The 19,800-nt window shown below is 36.8% G+C and overlaps 1 protein-coding gene and 1 long non-coding RNA gene across 3 annotated transcripts; both read right to left on the bottom strand.

Annotated features, from left to right (window-relative positions):
• Window positions 1–773: 773 nt before the first annotated feature.
• On the bottom strand, window positions 774–3,965 carry LOC110813262 (MATE efflux family protein). The gene is made up of 4 exons (XM_088220638.1): window positions 3,641–3,965; window positions 3,309–3,393; window positions 2,363–3,235; window positions 774–1,547 (listed from the first exon to the last, which is right to left on the bottom strand). Exons 2-4 carry the CDS (start codon window positions 3,363–3,365, stop codon window positions 972–974), a joined length of 1,506 nt encoding a protein of 501 aa, XP_088076764.1. The 5' UTR covers window positions 3,366–3,393; window positions 3,641–3,965; the 3' UTR covers window positions 774–971.
• Window positions 3,966–7,904: 3,939 nt separating this feature from the next.
• Window positions 7,905–14,646, bottom strand: LOC148270369 (uncharacterized). Of its 2 annotated transcripts, XR_015819387.1 has the most exons (3): window positions 14,409–14,532; window positions 14,280–14,332; window positions 7,905–13,707 (listed from the first exon to the last, which is right to left on the bottom strand). It is a non-coding gene; the product is annotated as an uncharacterized LOC148270369 (long non-coding RNA). The 2 variants fall into 2 exon arrangements; XR_015819386.1 differs by lacking the exon at window positions 7,905–13,707 and having other exon boundaries at window positions 13,989–14,332; window positions 14,409–14,646.
• Between the last annotated feature and the right edge of the window lie 5,154 nt (window positions 14,647–19,800).

Genomic DNA, 19,800 nt, shown 5'->3' with positions numbered 1-19,800 from the left:
ACAATTTAATTTTAATATACAAAATTTTAATCCAAGACTATAACATTCTAAATACTAGAATAATTTATATGTGAAAAGTAAATCTATACAATTTTTTCTTATTTGAAAGTGACGACGAGTGTCAGATTACTTAATAATGAATTAATATTTTTTTATGTAAAAATTTATACAATAACAAATACATACTAACGATAATATAAACTTACAATAAAAATATATTAATACGCATAAATCGATCAAAAACTCATAATTTTTTATAAAAAGAATAGAAGTAATTAAAAGAATAATTGACAATAAATAAAATTATTATGATAATAAAAAATTAAAATAGTGGTAATAACATATAGTGAAAATATGAAGATGAGATAAATATAAAGATGAGGTTTGTGGGGCATGTGGCAAATTTTGGTTGGTACACCCCCTTTTTTTGCTATTTATGAAGTGTCGTTTTAGCCCAGAATCAGACTTTAAGACTGGTTAAAGAAACAGGTCTCCCTCGCCATTTTCCCCTACAACATCTAAATTGGCCAGACAATGCCCTGCTGATTCTGATTCTCAATCCCATTTTAAACACTAATCATTCAAAAGTCATCATGTCAATCTCTCTTTAATTTCAAATCTTTAGACTGTAGGGGAAGAGATGACTACACCTCCAACTCAGAAAAACTCTTGAAACAAGTGAACAATGTTTTAAGATAACCAAGAAAATTATGTCCAATTATTAAATAAGATTATATGAAAGAAAACAACTTGTAAACAAACAAAGAAGAAAGTAGCAAATTAAATGTAGGCCATTCTTTGTTAAAATATTTTTAACACCTTCCTATGGCATCAAAACCACCAGCCTGCCCCCCACCAGACAACACAAACACACAACACCATTGCAACAAAAAACAACAACATGAAATTAACAACCCCATCTTCATCTTCATCTTCATCTTCCTCATCCTCCATTAATCAACCCTAAATATCTACAACACATCATCCATTAATCTATCATCATTATAACTACCATTCCCATTTACCAACAACCCTCTGCTCTCTTCCTCTTTCTGCTCCTTCACCATGCTCAGCTCCATGCTCGTCAGCTTGCTGGCATTCAACGCCTCTGCTTCCCAGTCCGTACACACCAGCACCGCGTACAGTACGCACACGGCGCACGCCACTTGCGCTGACAACAGCCCGAACCATAACCCGCTGAATCCCACCTTTAGCCAGAAGGCGAGGACGACTGCCACTGGAGTGCCTACCAAGTAGAAGGAGAGGAGGTTGACTCGGGCGCCCACCACTGGCCTGGCTGTGCCGCGTAGAATGCCGCACCCGGTGGTTTGCGGGCAGTTGCCGAGCTCGCAGATACCTATGAGGGGCATGACCGAGGCCACTAGAGTGGTGACTAAGTGATCGTTTGTGAACAAATTGGCCCACCTCTCGCTCAGCGCCGCCGTCCATATTACGTTGATAACGCCAATTAGGAAAGCGCAGGCAAGTGCCACTGTGGCCGCCAGCTTCGCTTTCTGCGGCTTCCCGGCTCCCAGTTCATTACCCACCTGGAAAAAAATTATATAAAAAATACAAAATATTCTTTTAAAAGTTAAAAAGGAAATTAAACTGGTTTTTATTAGTAGTTTCAAATATAATAGCCATTGAGACATAATGTCACATAGATTTTCTGTTTGTAATTAATTAAAATAGAACAAAGTTATTTCAAAAAGAATAATTGAACTTATTATAATATTTCTAGTAATTATTTTATTGTCTTAATATGTGTGTGTATACTGTAAGCAAATGGGGCAAAATATATATTATTGATCCACTTGTGTTGGGTTATATTTATATCGTCATAGGAGGCTTTATATAGTTGTGTCTTGTACTATGGTGCCCAATCACACGTTACAATATGTGTGAAACCCAAAAGTGGGTGAGGCAATCATCTAACAACTTAAATCACATACCCATATTACATATCTTTCTCCATAAATAATAATAATAATGTAACATGCTAGAGCTATACATTTTAACTAATTTATTTATCAAATTCCAAAAATAAATGTAATGGAAATTGCTTATACGACTATATAGAAAATACATATATTTTTACCCTGATAATTTGATAAATAAATAAAAAAAAAGGAGAAAAATGCATAAAATAATTTAAGAAATATATATATTAAAAATTAATATGATTTTGGTAACTGAGAGAATAAATGCATGACCAATTGAGTAATTCTAATATTAATTTCTGACATAATGTCATGTTAATATATTTTATTAATTTATTTTTTCCATGTAAAGTTATTATTGGTAGAGTAATCATTAATCGTAGTTACAATAAATAAATAAAATGGGAGTGGAGAAGACTTACGCGCGCAGAGACGCACCCAGCAAGAGCCATAGGTACAGTGTACATAAGGCTAGTGGTCTGGATGAGGACACCAGTGGCGGCGACCGCCAGAGTAGGATTCGGCAGGTACCCAGCCAACACTGTCACAATCTCGTACCACCACCACTCCAAACAAATCCCCAGACAGCTCGGTACTGCCAGCCTCATCAGTGGCCCCACTCCGCCGCACACTCCTCCAATCCCACCCGTCCATCTCATCTCCCACCTTCCACTCCCCCACACATACCCCACCATCAGCACCACCATGTTCAAGTTCGTCACCACCGACGCCATCGCCACCCCCGCCACCCCCATCCCCATCACCCGCACCACCACGTAGTTCAGCGGCACGTGGAAAGCGACCGCCACCAGACAGCACCACATCATCGGCCTCGTCACCCCCTGCGACCGCAGGAACACCCGCAGCGGTTGCATCAGCGTGTTCGTCAGGAGATCCGGCAGCGAGTACATACAGTACGTCGCCGCCATTGCCGTTATCTCCCTGTCCTGACCCATCCACACCATGATGCTCTCCATATTCATCCACAGAACGCTTATGGGTATGATTGCAATGAAGAGTATAATGATCATACGTTGCAGAGACACCGCCAGAAGCTCCCAGTTTTTGCTTCCGTACGCTTGGCTGCAAACTGGCTCCAGTCCCGACGCCAGACCCACCAAAACAGAGTAGCCCGTGATGTTGGTGAAGCCTATGGAGAGCGCCCCGCCGGCTAGTTCCAAGCTTCCCAGTCTGCCCAGAAATAGTACGGACACCACTGCTCTGATATAAACCAGGCAGTTCATGGCCGTTACGGGCAAAGCCATGCTCCATAGCTCTTTCAGCTCCTCGACCACCTGTCAACGTTAAAAACCCAGTAAACACCCGAAGCTCTGCATTCAATATCTTTATGCTAGCTGTATGAGTTACCTGAGAAACAGAGGGTAGTAACTGAGAAGAGAAATCCGGCTCCTCTTTCTCCGCCATGCTTCGTTTAGTTGAAGAAAAACAGCCACTTCCGCAACGAAATTTGATATGTGAAAGAAAGATTCAATCAAACAGTGAAATAAAGACGAAAGCATAAAAAATTAATCAAACATAACGAAACCTTCCTATAATGGCAAAGCCAAGTTTCTATATTTTCAATCGAAGTCTGATTATAACAAGAAAATGAAGCCAAAAAGTCAAGAACCCAAGTGGTGGGTACTGCTCTTATATGTATGTATTAAAAAGAAAAAGGGAAGTAAAATGGGTAAGCTTACATGTGAGAAGAAGAAGCAATAAATAGGGGGAGTAACAGAAGGAGATGGATTGTTGTTCCAAGGAGTAACTTCAAGAGTCAATAAAAGAGAGAATAATATAAGCAAGCTAGCTTCACACTCTGTATGATGCTGTAAACTTGATGTGTAGGCTTCAATATTTAAAGTTAAAGCAAGACTTTTTATAGAGAAAAAGGACGCTGGTTAGAGGAGAGGGCGAGCTGGAGGGAGGGAAGGAGGGAGAGAGAGAGAGAGAGAGAGAGAGAGAGAGAGAGATAGTGGCAATGGGGATTGGGTAGTAAAACTTTTCTCGTTATTGGCACTCCAAAAGAAAAAACTTTTAAGGTGGGAATATTAGAGAGGAGAGAAAGAAAGAAGGAAATAGTGAAACGTTTTGTAGCTTTTGGACTCCACAAAACGTTTCATATATATTTTTAAACCTTTACGGGTTGGTTAAAAACTAATAAAGTTTTCTTTATTTCATTAAAAACAAGAACTTCTTTGACCATTAAAGCTACATTTCCTTGGATAAATTCAAGCTCTAATTAGTGTTATTACACCATAAAAAGATGAAATTAAATGTTGTTATCATCGTAATTTTATGACAATTTGTGTATTAAATCAAATGATTTATCTGAATTTAATAAAAGAGCTACATCAAAAGGGAAATCAAATAAATTATTTATAATTTGTATTTTTGGATAAAACTATAGTGATGAATTTTAAGATAAGAAGGGCAAAAATCCACTACCCATAGAGTCGACCAACCAAGTGGTATTACATATTTATAAGCCTGCAAAAAAAAAAAAACAAAAAAAAGGAGATAAGGCCCTTCAGATGTGTTTGGAAGTTTACTAAAAAAATTTTTTTTCATTAATTTTAATTATTTAATAATGTAGAAATTATGTATTTAATATTTAATAAAATGAAATTTTTAGTCAAGTATTAAATTGTACAATATTTTTTCATTAATGTAATTTTAGGAAATGCAAATTTCCTTACAATAATATATATATATATATATAAGTTATAGTGTTTTCTTCCTGTGTGAGAAGATTGTAGAATACGTGGCAAGCCAGCTGCGTGCAGGGAGATTGTGTGTGATTGAGACAAGCCGTTTTTCCCATATTAATTGCAACAAATTTTCATTCTTTTTAATCAAAATATTCTCAACTCAAACATTTATCATTTTCCTTAAAACATCGAATGCTATAACTAGTGAGTAGTTTAACATTTTCCAATTATCCCTCTATGTACCAAGAAAATAAGAAAAATTGTCTTATCTCGTTCTAAAAAAATTAGCCTAAATATTTTAATCTGTATACTTTCAATTCTAATTCTATTTCTATTTGTATACAACTCTTTGAATTATATATAATTAAAATATATATTTTAAAAATATATATATAACTCAAAACCAGAGTTATCAATTCTAAAATAAAAATTTTGTATTATTTGAATTAAATACTTTTATTAAATAAAATCTACGTATTCTGTCTTTATCTTTCACCATTTATTTGAAAGTTTATCTTATTTTATTAAGTTTAGTTATCTATGTTAAAATTACAACAAAAAATGGATAAACTCTTACCTTAAAATATTAAACTTTTTTAAAAAAATTCATTAATTAAAAGTGTCATATAACATCTACACTTTGGTAAGAAATTAGAATCTACATTTTGATTTTTTCAATCACAAATATTGTAAAAGCCCAAACATTGTAAAGGGCCTAAATCGCCTATTCAGGATTTCCAGCGTTCAACTTGACTTAAGTATACAGTAATTAAAAAAATTATTATGCACAACAATAGTTTAATTTTAAAAGAAAATGTAAAAACTCAGAACTTAAATAGAAACAATGTCATAAATTAAATGCGGAAGCGTATAATAACGTTAGGGTTTACATTCCTTTCACATAAATTAACATGACCAATAGGGATACATAAATGTCTATTTCACAGCGGTTCATAAAATAAAAAACGTAATAACATATGAAAATAGTAAATAAATATTGTAGGAATGTTAACTTCTACTAGCTCTTGATAGGATCCGGGGGGACACCTACTCACAACCCTTCTACTGATCAGGATCTGGATCTTGATCTTTTTGATATGAAATGGTTGATAGGAGATGGAGTGAGATACACTATCCCAATAAGAATATCACACTACTCACCGATACAGAAACTAAAGGTTGGTAAAAATTATACAAACAACTAATGAAACTCTTAATTTAAGTAAATTCATTTATTATGAGAAAAATTATTTATTGTATACTTACCGTTGCGAGATTTCTAAAACTGACCTACAGAGACAATAACTCAAATAACATTATGATCTCATATTCAAGTAAACAAGAACAATAACTTTTTTTTTTCATTTTGCTTACTGGTATTCTTGATGGTCCATAGGGGTGTCCCACTATGCGTTAACCTAATATCTAAACTTGTCAACTAACCGGCCGTCCCCATATTCCATCCGGTATGAGCACTAACAATATCATCCCTTGATACCCAGTCCAGTATGAGAGTGACTCAGGTCGATCCCATATCCCGTCCGGTATGAGCACAAAAAATATCATCCCTCGATACTTCGTTCGGTACGAGGGTTCACGGTAAGATTTCATATTTACCCGCTCCATCTACTATCTCACAGGATATTCAGTAAGACAACAATTTATTATTCACATAACTAAGCAATTTTTCATTTACATCTCAATTTCAAATTTCATAAATCAACTATAAATCACGCAAGACAAGCGATACATGGATAAATGAAGCACAACTGAATCATTTAATCATTCCAATATATTATCATGTATTTTAAAGCTGTAAATTCAAATAATCAGTTAAACATGACAAATAAATAACTAACCAGTTCTGGCTCCATTAATGATCTGTAATTATTCTCAAAAATTTTTTAAATTTCACAAAATACCATATTATTGATTATTAAGCTTCAATTCCATAACAGAAAATAGGGTGAAGGATTCTTACCCGAATCGGTGTCCTAAATATCGAATTTTTTACTGTGTCTATTGGCGATCTCCAGGTTTCTTGAATTTTCATGCGGATATTAAAACACACTTCACGTACTTAAAAATACCCCAAAAACTCCAAAATTGGTGTTAAAAATCCTCTCCGACAAATTCAGAACTCCGGCATCGCCGTGCTTCAGCGACAGCACCACCGCCCGCAACGGTGGTTTGTCTCAGCCTGGCCATTTTTGACCAGTTTTGGCCAGTTTCGGCCGCCTTTATATACATCGCTGTGAAAAAATACATTAGGGGGTCTCGATTAGCAAAAAAATTAGAAAACAGAAACCCACTGGTGGTGGAGTTTTCTGGGTGCGGCAGCTCTAACGGCTCTCCTTTGCGGCTTGAATTTTTTCTTCGGTCAACCTGTAGAAAACAGAATGGTAAATACAACGATGAAAAAATTGTACGAAACAGAAAATGGAAAAGGGTTCTTTGGAGAAGGTTGCGGGTTTTGCCCGCGGTGGCTCTATCGGGCTTTGCCTGCGATTTTTGGCTTATCTGCTGTTCGTTTTGCTATGATATGGCCACAAGGATGCTTAGAATTGAATTTCAAGTGTGTATGAGTTTTTTGATGGTCAGAGGTGGCTCCGATACGACGGCAGTCGGTGGTCGGCTCCCTTCTCCAGTAGGATGCTAGCAGCTAGGGTTTGGATTCAATGTGATGCGAAATATTTATACCTATCTTGCGTTAATCTGAACCGTGCATTGGATTTGATCTCGACCATTCGATCGCACTTAAAGAAGAAATGAATCTGGACGGTTCATCGCGTTTGATCTCGATTGTCCAATCATGCCTAAGGGAGAAACAGATTTGGACCGTCCATGCACGCGGGATCACTTCTGGGTCATCCGATTGCGGGGCATGCGGATCGCCAGCGTGGCCTCCCGCATGGTACTAAGTCAGCGTGCTTTACCACGCGACATGCTCTGATTCGTCGAGGCTGCTGACTGGATGGTCTTACGCGGCCAAATTTTTTTTATTTGCATTCTGACCTCCAGTTTCTAATTTTTCTTTTAAAAATACTCTTTCAACCTAAATTTTTACTCTTTTTTTCTAAAATTATTTTTAATCTCATCTCTAATTTATTTTTTCCCAAATATAACAAAATTTTCATTAAATTAATTTATAAAATATATTTTTTATACATATTTAAATTAACAAAATTTATCCCGGGCTAATTTTTCGGACCTGGGTATTATAACTCCCATCCCTTAAAAGAAATTTGGTGCCTCAAATTTGTCACTCTCACTTAATCAAACAGTTTGGGATACTGGGTTGTGAAGTCTGATTCTAGCTCTCATGTGGCATCTCTCTGTGTGTGATTCTGTCATAAGACCTTAACAAAGAAAATTTTCTAGTTGTGGAGTACTCTTCTCTTTCGGTCTACAATCCCCACCGATACCTCCTCATAGGATCGATCCTCCCAAAGTGAAAGAGGCTTGTGGGCTAAGATGTGAGAGGGGTCCGAGTTGTACTTGTATAGCATGGATATATGAAACACATTATGGATTCTGGATAGTTTTGGAGGTAGTACCAGTCTGTAGGTAGCGATACCAATTCTGTCTAAGATCTCAAATGACCAAATAAACTGAAAATTTAGTTTTTTCCTCTTGTCAAACCTGCTGATTCCCTTGAAATGGGTGACCTTAAGGAACACTCGATCACCTTTCTCAAATTTCAAATTCCTCCTCCGAGTGTCCGCATAACTCTTCTGCTTGCTCTGAGCTGTCTGAATGTTTTTCCTGATCTTAACTATTTTGGCTGTAGTCTCATCCAAAATATCTAAGCTGAATAATTTTTAATCACCCACCTATTTCCAACAGATCGACGATCTGCATAGGCAGTCATATAATGTCTCATATGGAGTCATGTCGATACTTGCTTGGTAGTTGTTATTATATGCGAAATCTATTAAGGGTAAATGATCATCCCAATGGCCTCTGAAGTCAAGAACACAAGCTCGGAGCATATCTTCTAGTGTGCAAATCATCCTCTTTGATTATCCATTGGTCTGATGATGGAATGCGGTACTAAGAGACAGTTTTGTTCCCATGGCTTGTTGAAAACTAGAATAGAATCGAAAAGTGAACCTGGTGTCCTTGTTGGATACTACTATCATCGGCACTCCATGTAACCTGACTATCTCCCGAATATACATCTATGTTAGCTTTGCTGGGTGGGACAGGTGGATACACAGTTTATAGTGATGCCTCCTACCTGGGGTTGGGTTGTGTTCTGATGCAGTATGGGAAAGTCATAGTCTATGGGTCCAAACAGTTGAAGAGTCATGAGAAAAACTATCTCACTTATGACTTAGAAGTTGTTGTAATTATCCACGCCTTGAAGACTTGGCACTATTACTTGTATGGGGAGACTTTTCAGATCTATACCGACCATAAGAGTTTGAAACACATATTCACTCAAAATGATCTCAACATGCGTTAGAGACGATGGATAGAACTCCTCAAGGATTAAAATTATAACATTTTGTATCACTCAAGTAAGGATAATGTGGTAGCTGACGCACTCAACAGAAAAAGTACAAGTATGTTAGCTCACTTAATAGTTTCAGAATGTAGGGTAATAGGGGCCGTACAACAGATACAACTTCAGCACCTGAAGAGAGTTACATGTTTATTCCACCTGATTGTTCAACCTGAGTTGATCTAAAGAATAAAGGAAGCTCAATCCGCTGATTCTACCCTAACAGCTCTCAGAAAAGATGCAGAACAGGGAGTAAATTCAGAATTTCGAGTCTCTAATGATCAGTTGTTCAGATTTTAGGGCAGAATGTGTGTTCCATATGACAGTGAGCTGAAAAGGGATATCATGATAGAGATTCATAGCTCAAAGTTTGCCATACATCCTGTAAGCATTAAAATATATCAAAGTATGCGACCCTAGTTTAACCGCCTTTTAGTTCTAAAAACCTCCTTCCACAGTTCTCGTTCCACTCAAATTTGATATTTTTCTTTATGAGCCGGGCCAAAGGAGTAGCTAGGCTAGAAAATCCTTCTACAAACCTATGGTAATAATCTGCCATTTTCAGAAAGTTACGAATCTCCTTGACCGAGGTCAATTTCTCCCAATCAAGTACTGGCTCAATTTTTTCGGAGTTCATTAACACTCCATCCCTTGATATGATGTGCCATAGGAATGTAGTCTGCTCGAGCCAGAACCCACACTTATTCAACTTTGCATACAATTTCTTTTCTCTGAGAAGTTACAAAATCTGAGTAAGATGGTGAGCGTGTTATTCTCTGCTTTTTGAATATATCAGGATATCATCGATAAATATAACGACGAACTGATTTAGAAATTGTCTAAAAACCATGTTCATCAAATCCATAAAGAGGGTTGGTGCGTTGGTTAGTCCAAATGGTATGATCAGGAACTCATAGTGTCCGTACCTGCTTCGAAAAACTGTTTTAGGAATGTCCTCTACCTTGATCTTTAATTAACGGTAACATGAACATAGATCTATTTTGAAAAAAATCTGCGCACCCTATAACTGTCAAAAAGATCATCGATCCTGGGGAAGGGTACTTGTTCTTGATCGTGACCCTGTTTAGTCTGTTGTAGTCAATACATAGCCTTAATGTCTCATCCTCCTTCCTTGCAAATATGACTTCAACACCCTAAGAGGACACACTATATTGGATGAACCCACTATCCTTTAATTCATTGATCTGTTTTTTCAGCTTTTCCATCTCAATACGACTCATACAGTAAGGAGCAACCAAGATACGCCTAGTACCCAGCTGAAGATCTATGGTCAATTTAACTTCTCTGTCCACTGGTAGTTCGGGTATTTCATTAGAAAACACATCCAGAAAGTCTCAGACTACTAGAATCTCTCGAATGCAAATTTTTTTCTTAGATTTTTCCTGTATCACGTCTAGGTTGGAATGAGATAAAAAAAGAAGTAGCCGACTTTATTTTCAAGTGTCTAGTGTGCCAGTAGGTCAAGGTAGAGTATCAGCGCTCAAGCGGCCTACTTTAGCCATTACCTATTTCGGAGTGGAAGTGAGAACATATCACAATGGATTTCGAGACAAGATTGCCTAGGGCACGCTTGGGACATGATGTCCTTTGGGTAATTGTTGATCGACTCACCAAGTCTTCTCATTTCTTATCCATCAAGATGACCGACCTCTTGAACTTCTGCATATTGCTGAGTGAGATTGTAAGCTCGGACTAGATAGAAAGTCTAGTCTGTTTCTGATTCCTTGGGCATTCTCTCGCATAGTGCTGGACACTCCCACATTTACAGTAAGTATTGTTGAGGCGATAGTAAGGTCAGTCCCCATGATCATTGCCACAATGCTGACAAGTCCTATCGTATCCTGTTACTGAAATCTAAGGAGGAGCCTGAGTCACTGACCTAGGTCTTTTATTTTGCTGAATAGGTGTAGTGGGTGCTAGTCTGCGATATGAAACTGGGAGCTTAAGGTTCCCTACTACTATAGGAAAAATACGAAGTTTTTTATTCACTATCTGTGCCTTGGCCAGACTGACTGAGTAAGTACTAAGCTCGAACATATACACCTACTGTCTAATCTCATGATAGAGGCCCCACTTGAACTTCTTTGTCTTTCTGCCTTCATCCATCATGCTCTCAGGGGAATACCAGTCCAACTCTAGAAACTTTCAGACATACTCTGACACAGTCATATCACCCTAGACTAGGTGTGTAAACTCTATTTTCTTTAAATGTTGGAGATGCTCTAGAAGGTACTCTACATTGAAGGTCATCAGGAACTATTCCTAAGTAACTGGAACGGGCAGGGTGGCCTACTTGAGTTGTCACCAGTGACTTGCCTCTTCCACCAGCATGTAGGTGGCAAGTATAACTCTCTGTTCGAGAACCACCCCAAGAGTCGTGAAAGGTCTCTCTGTCTCAGCTAACCAGTACTCAGCCTCTTCAAAGGAGGATGTCCTTACAAAAGTATATGCGTTTAGTCTTTTCTACCTCTCAATGTAGTTTGGGTCCATCATGGATAAAACTGGGTCCCGTAGAAGAGGGACTGGATTGTGGTGAGGAGGGATTGGATGGCCCTGTGGTAGTACTGGATGATATGGTGGAGGCACCGGATTGTACTATGGTGGTGTCGGGTGATGCAGTAGGGGTATCGGACTATACTAGTGATGGTGCCGAATGGTACTGTGGAGGAGCAAGGTTATATCGGGTTGGCTCAGGATCCTCCCACTACAGGGGTGGCTTAAACTGTGGCAGCGGGAGAGGATCAGGTAGCTCCCTCCTTTCGTCTTAGGCCTGTAGAGTAGCGATGAGTCTTTTCAGCATTTCAAATAGTCGGTCAACATCATTTCGAAGCAAACCCTCCCGGGTTCCTTGATTTTGTAGGGGTCTTCATCTCCTCATCTATCTATACCTGCATTTCACAAGGAATGGTTGAACGATAATTTATTTTTTTTGGTGTTTCCTTAGGTCTTTGTGTAAGGAATAGTTCTGAGAAACCTAGCTCTGATACCAACTGTAAAGATCCAAAACGTAAATGGAAACAATGTCATAAATTAAATGCGGAAGCGTACAATAATGTTAGGGTTTACATTCCTTACACGTAAATTAGATGTCCAATAGAACTACAGGAATGTCCATTTCACAACGGTTCATAAAATAAAAAATGTAATAACATATGAAAATAGTAAATAAATATTGTAGGGTGGTTAATCTCCACTAACTCCTGATAAAATCCAAGGGGATACTTACTCACAACTCTCATGCTGATTAGGATCTAGATCTTGGTTTTCTTGATTTGAAATTGCTGATAAGGGAGGGGATGAGGTACACAAGCCCAATAAAAAGATCATAATACTCATCGATACAAAAATCGAAAGTTGGTAAAAATCATAAAAATAACCAATGAAACTCTTAATTTAAGTAAATTCATTTATCATAAGAAAAATTATTTATTGCATACTTACCGTTGTGAGATTTTCAAAACCGACCTATAGAAACAATAACTCAAATAACATTATAATCTCATATTCAAGTGAGCAAGAACAATAACTTTTCCTTTTTATTTTGCTTACTGGTATTCTTGGGGGTCCATAGAGGTGTCCCATTACGCATGAACCTAATATCTAAACTTGTCAACTAACCAGCCATCCCCATATTCCGTCCGGTATGAACGCCAAAAATACCATCCCTCGATACCCCGTCCGGTATGAAAGTGAATCGGGTCGTCCCCATATCCTCTCCGGTATAAGCACCAAAAATACCATCCCTCGATACCCCGTCCAGTTTGAGGTAACATTCACGGTAGGGTTCTCTATGTACCCGGTCTGTCCATAATCTCCCAAGATATTCATTAAGACAACTATTCATTAATTTACATAACCAAGCAATTTCTTATTTGCATATTAATTTTAAATTTCACAAATCAACTATAAATCACGCAAAACAAATGATATATGCATCAAGAAAACACAACTAAATCATTTAACCATTCCAATATATTATCATGTATTTTAAAGCTATAAATTCAAATAATCAGTTAAACAGGACAAATAAATAACTAACTAGTTCCAGCTCCATTAGTGACCTGTAATTATTATCAAAGTTTTTTTAAATTTCACAAAATACCATATTATTGATTATTAAGTTTCAATTCTATAACATGGAATAGGGTGAGAGATTTTTACCAGAATCAGTGTCCGAAACACCGAACTTTTTATTGTACTTACTAGCGGTCCCCAAATTTCCTGAATTTTCATGCGGAGATTTAAACATACTTCACGTATCTAAAAATACCCCAAAAAACCCCAACATCGGTGTTAAAATTTTTTTTCAGCCAATGTTGGGGTTATGGCACAGTGGTGATTTGCTTCGACTTGACAGTTTTCAGCCCGTTTCAGCCGCTTCTTTATACATATCCCCACGAAAAAATATGTTAGGGGGCCGCGGTTAGCTGAAAAAATTAGAAAACGAAAACCTACTAGTGGTGGAGTTTTTTGGGTGCAGCAACTCCACCGATTTATTTTTCCGGCTGAGATTTTTTCTTCGGTCAACCTGTAGAAAACAGAACGGTGAACACAACGTTCTCGATATTTATTTTATTTTATTTTTATTTTTTTTCTACTTAAAGATATAACATTGTGTTTAACTATTAAGATTCACATTCAAATTTCTGCATTAATTTATAACCCCATTCACACAACCAATCGGCAATCACACGCACACCCAGTCATGCCTATAACACCGCAATCACCGATACATGTATTTATAATTTACACGTTAAAACAATTTCACTACATATAATTAGTACAAAATATTCAGAAAACATAAAGAGATAAAATTAAAATGATAAACTGAATGAAAATAAAATAAGGAATAAAAATGAAAATAAAATAAGAATAAAAATAAAAATAAAATCAAACTAAAAACAATTAAAGTAAAAATATAATGAATAAATTGATAAAACAAAATCAAACTAAATTGCTCCATTGATAACCTGTCACCAATCATCGAACGACAAACAAGCAGTTCAGATTCATTTTTATTTTCAATTATGGTCTTGATTTAACCGTAACGAAGGAGGAATTGAGGTATTCATACGATGAATCGTGGGTAAAAAATATCACCTCTTCTCATCAACGGTCGCAGCCGAATGTGGCACTCTTGAGTTTCAGATTTCCTGGTGAAATCAATAATATTTGTTAAAATAGTGATGAGAGTGTGAATGGCAAAGAAAATGGGAAATAAATGATTACCAGAATCATTTTTTAGGTTCCGGTGTGGCGGCGCTGCTGTTCCCGCTGCTTGGTTCATCTTCTCCGATGGCTCCCTCAGCTCTCTGGATTTCCTCCTTGTCGGCTAGGATTTCTGAGCTAACAAGGATAGGGGTTTAAATACCCCTCTCTTTTTATTCTCAGCCACCCAATCGGGCTGACGTGGCGAATGAAGGACCGTCCGATCAGGCTTGTTGGAAAAGGTTCTCCATGCGCGAATCTCAGTCATCTATTTTTAAATTCCTACGCATCCAACCGTTGAATCCCCAAGCTGTTGAATCATAAGGAAATGGATCTCATTCATTCATCATGCAGTCGTCGGATTGAGGGTGTTTGATCAAGGTCTTTGATTCAAATTTTAGGCGGGAGCATGATCTATGACGTTCATGCATGCAAAAATAAGGATAGGCCATTTGATCCACCTAACATGCAGATTGCCAACATGGATTTACTGTGTGGGAGTCCCTGTTGACGTGGCTGGCACGCGTCACGTGGCAATTTGTTGCGTTACTAGCTGGGCTTCCACATGGTCTATTTCCTTAAAATTATAGAGTGATCCCTAGTCACTTCAAATTGTTTTAAATAGGTCCATTTTTCATTTTAAAAAAAAACCCTGAATGAGTTTTTTTTTTCATTATTGTTAATATTTTATTATTATTACTATTATTATATATTTATATATATGTATATTTTTTAAAGAAAAGAAATTTTATTATTTCATAACAAAATTAATTATCCTGAACCAATTGTGTTACAATTCTTCCCCTTTTAAGAAAATTTAATCCCTCAAATTGTTATCCCTCATTGAACAGTTAAGGATATCTGGTCTTAAAATCAAATTCCAACTCCTAAGTAGTCTCATCCTCTCAGTGATTTTGACATAAGACTTTAATAAAGGAAATTTCTCTATTGTGGAGAACCCTCTCCTTTCGGTTCAAGATGCTGATGAGTATTTCCTCATAAGATAGGTTCTCATGAAGTGGGAGTAGCTTGTAAGATAAGACATGCAAAGGATCAAGGTTGTACTTATGCAGCATTGACACATGGAAGACATTATGAACTCTGAATAGTTCTAGTGGTTATGCTAACTTGTAGGTAGACATTCTAATTATATCTAAAATCTCAAATGGTTCAATAAATTAGGGGTTCAATTTTTCGCTCTTTCCAAACCTAGTGATGCCCTTAAGGGAAGTGACTTTAAGAAAAATCCTATCGCCTGCCTCGAATTTTAAATCCCTCATTCGGATGTCTACATAACTCTTTTATCTACTTTGGATTGTTTAAATATTTTTCCTAATTTTAGCAATCTTCACTGTCGATTCATTTACAAGGTTTGGACCAATCAACTTCTTATCACCTACTTCCTTCCAATATATCGGTGACCAATAGGGTCGGCCATATAATACTTCATATAGAGTCATACTGATACTTATCTGGTAACTGTTGTTATCGGTAAACTTTATTAAGAGTAAGTGATCATCCTAGTGCCCTCTGAAATCTAGGATGCAAGCACTGAGCATGTCTTTTGGTGTACGAATAGTTCTTTCTGATTGTCTATTTGTTTGAGGGTTGAATGTTGTACGAAGAGATAATTTGGTCTTCATCACTTGTTGAAGACTAGTCCAAAACTTGGAGGTAAACCTGTGGTCCTTATCTAATACTACAGTCACTGGAACTCCATGCAATTTAACTATCTCTTGGATGTAAATTTTTGATAGCTCTTTTAAAGAGTTTGTTATTCTAATAGCTAGGAAGTGGGAGGACATAGTGAGTTAATCAACGATTACCCAAATTGCATCATGACTCGAGTTGACTTTGGGCAATCCTGTTATAAAATTCATAGTGATATATTTCTATTTCTATTCTAAGATCGGCAGCAGTTAGAGTAGACCGCCTAAGCATTGATACTATGTATTGGTGTGTGAGACACTTGGAGATAAAATCAACAATATCTTTTTTCATCATGTTCTACCAAAACTGGGTCACATGCATTGGTACATTTTAGTACTTTATGGGTGTATGGTGAATTTTGCATTGTGAGTCTCTGTCATGATGTCTCTTTTCAAATTGTTATCACTGAGAATACATAACTTGTCTTGAAAGTTGAGTAAGCCATTAGTAGAAACCCATAATTTTGAATTCAAACCCTGTTTTATATCCTTTCTGATGGCTATTAGAGTGGGATTAACTAATTGAGCCTCCTTAATCCTCTGGATCAACTCGAGTTGGATTGCTAAGTGAGACTGACATGTGGCTCATTATAAGTTTTGGAGTTGTGTCCTCTTTATGTCTCTATCAATCAACACTCAAAGACCATCATATGAGCCAACATACCTGTATTTCTCCTACAAAAAATGTTGACCACTACATTACCTTTACGTTGATTATACAAGATCTTACAATTGTAGTTCTTAAGAAGTTTTATCTAATGTCTCTGAGGCATGTTGAGATTCCTCTGGGTAAATATATATTTTAGGCTTTTATGATTTGTATAAATTTCGAATGTCTCTCCATACAAGTAATATTGTTACGTCTTCAGGATATGGATAATTACAGTAAGTTCCAAGTCATGAGTGAGATAATTTTGTTCATGAGTTTTTAGTTGTCTAGGCCCATAGGTTATGACTCTTCCGTACTGCATTAGAATACAACTAAAACTCTGGTAAGATGCGACATTGTATATTGTATATCACTTATTCTATCCGATAGAGCTAACACAAGTGTGTGGTGGTTAGTTATTTTTTGAGTTTTATAAAGCTTCTTTTATATTCTTCATTCTACTTAAACTTAACATCTTTCTTTATGAGTCGTGTCAGAGGAATTACTATACTTGATAATCATTCCACAAACTTACAGTAATACCATGTCATTCCCAAGAAACTCCTAACTTCATTGAGTGTAGTCAGTTGCTTTCAACCCCTCACAGCCTTAATTTTGCTGGGGTTTACTCACATTCCTTCTTTTGATATTATGTGCCCTAAGAAAAAAGTTTGCTTAAACTAAAACCCACATTTACTCAACCTTGCATATAATTTATTTTCTCTAAGAATCTGCAAGACTTGACTCAGATGTTGGATATGTTCTTACTTAATCTTATAGTAGACTGAGATGTCATCAATGAAAACTATGACAAATTAATACAAAAACTATATGAAAAGTCTATTCATTAAATCCATAAAGATTACGGGTACATTAGTCAATCTGAACGACATGAGGAGATATTGTTCATATCTGGTTTGGAAGGTTATCTTAGGAATACCTTTTGTTTTGATCTTTATCTGATGGTATCCCAAAAGCAGATTAAGCTTAGAGAAAATTTAGATACCCTATAACTAACCAAAAAGGTCGTCAATTATGGCGAGGGGGTACTTGTTCTTGATTATAACTCTATTTAGTTTCCTATAATCTATGCACAACCTTAGTGTCTCATTACCTCTCTTTGAGAATGTGACTCCGGCACCCCAAGAAGATACGTTGTGTCGAATGAAACCATTATTTTACGTCTTTTAATTTATTTCTTTACTTCTTCCATTTCGGTATAACTCATCCGGTAAGGGGTAAACGAGATAGGTTAGGTACCAGGTTGGAGATTTATGGCAAATTCTACCTCTCGACCTACTAACAATCCTAATAGTTGATCAGAGGATATATTAAGGAAGTTTCGAGCAACAAGAATGTCTTGAATAAAAATCTTTTCCTTTGGTTTGTCTATTTACAAAAAAAAAATCTTTAAGTTAATGATGTACAATTAAATTCTATAAATTACTTCCATATACTCAATAATTAAGATATCATTAATCAATAAAATGCTCTTTATTAGGGATGTTGAATGCAAGTCTCATGTGGTAACAGTCAATGGTAGTATGATAGACTGTTAATCAATTCATTCTCAGAATTATATCAAAGTCCCTCATGTCTTGTGCTATTAAATCTACACTTAATTTCCTACTTATCATTTTTATGATACAAGATTTGCATACAATGTTTCTTATTAATATCTCATTTGCAGGTGAAGATACTAACAAGATTAAATCAAGATGTTAAGGAGACACATTTAAACATTGAGCAAACATACGTGAAATAAAAGAATGCAAAGTACCAGTATTAATTAAAATATGTGAAAGATGTTTACAAATAGTATACGTATCCTGAATCATAGTTGAGTTGGTTTTGACATCTTACTGGATGAACGTGTAGACTTTGCCCTGAATTGTAGGCCTAGTCTGGTTCTGATTCCTAAGATACCCTTGCATGAAATGTTGAGCACTCTCACATATGCGGCAGGTGTTATTAAAGTGATAATATGGTCGGTCCCCATGATCCCTACCACAGTGCTGACAACTCTGACCACGTGCTGTTATCGGGGCTTGAGGTGTTGGCCTTGGTATCTAATTTTATTAGTTCGGTGCTATTGGTGTTGGTTGACATTGCATGACTGGTGGTCTATAGCTGCTCACTGTTGAGGGAAAAGTTCGAATATTTCTCTCAATTAGCTTTGCCTTGGCTAACACTATCGAATATGTGCTGAGTTGTAACACATATAATTGTTGTCTGATCTCAGAGCGAAGACCTGTTCAAACCTCTTTGTCTTCCTGTTTTCATTTGTCATACTTTCAGGGGAGTATTGGCCCAATTCAATGAGCTTTCGAACATACTTCATAACTGAAAAATTTCTTTGACTAAATGTGTAAATTCCATTTTTTTCAGGTGGCGAAGATTCTCCAAAAGATACTCGACATTGCAGGCCACCGAAAACTGTTCTCAAATGACCAGAGTAGGTAAAGTAGCCTACTTGAGTTGTCGTCAACGTCTTCACTCACAAGCATATACGTGGCAAGGATGACCTTCTGTTCGAGAATCACCTCAAATGTCGCAAATGCCTTCTCGGTCTTTGTCAACTAGTACTCAATTTTTTTAAAAGTGGATGCCCCTACAAAAGTAGATGGGTTAAGTCTCTTAACTTTTTGATGTAGCATGAGTCCATCATAGGCAAAACTAGGTCTTGCTATAGGGGGATAGGATAATGCAAAGGAGGGACTAGGTTGCCCTATGGAGGTACTAAATTGTACTACGAAGACATCAAATTATACTGTGGAGATATTGGGTTGTACAATAGAGGTACTAGGTAGTACCACAGGAGTACTAGGCCTTTCTGATGTAGAGATGGTTCATACTGTGATAGGAGTAGAGGGGGATCATGTAATTCCCTTCTCTCCTCCCTAGACTGCTGGGAGAAAATCAAACTTTCGAACATATCAAAAAATCGATCTACGTTCTCCCGTAATGATCCCTCTCGGGTTGCTCTGTTTAGTGGAGGTCTTCATTTCCTCTTATTTTCCTTTCCTACATCACATGACAAAAGTTTGAGATTTAA

This window comes from Carica papaya, chromosome 1, assembly GCF_054855325.1.
Source record: "Carica papaya isolate Zhongbai chromosome 1, ASM5485532v1, whole genome shotgun sequence".
NCBI lineage: Eukaryota > Viridiplantae > Streptophyta > Magnoliopsida > Brassicales > Caricaceae > Carica > Carica papaya.
The sequence above is the reverse complement of the archived record's forward strand: the minus strand, read 5'-3'. Positions and strand labels throughout refer to the sequence as shown.

Coding starts and splice junctions, on each gene's coding strand:
- LOC110813262 (XM_088220638.1), bottom strand. CDS start 3,365: ATGGCGGAGAAAGAGGAGCCGGATTTCTCTTCTCAGTTACTACCCTCT. Junction 3,236..3,308: donor TACTACCCTCTGTTTCTCAG/GTAACTCATACA, acceptor TAACGTTGACAG/GTGGTCGAGGAGCTGAAAGA. Junction 1,548..2,362: donor CTGGGTGCGTCTCTGCGCGC/GTAAGTCTTCTC, acceptor ATTTTTTTCCAG/GTGGGTAATGAACTGGGAGC.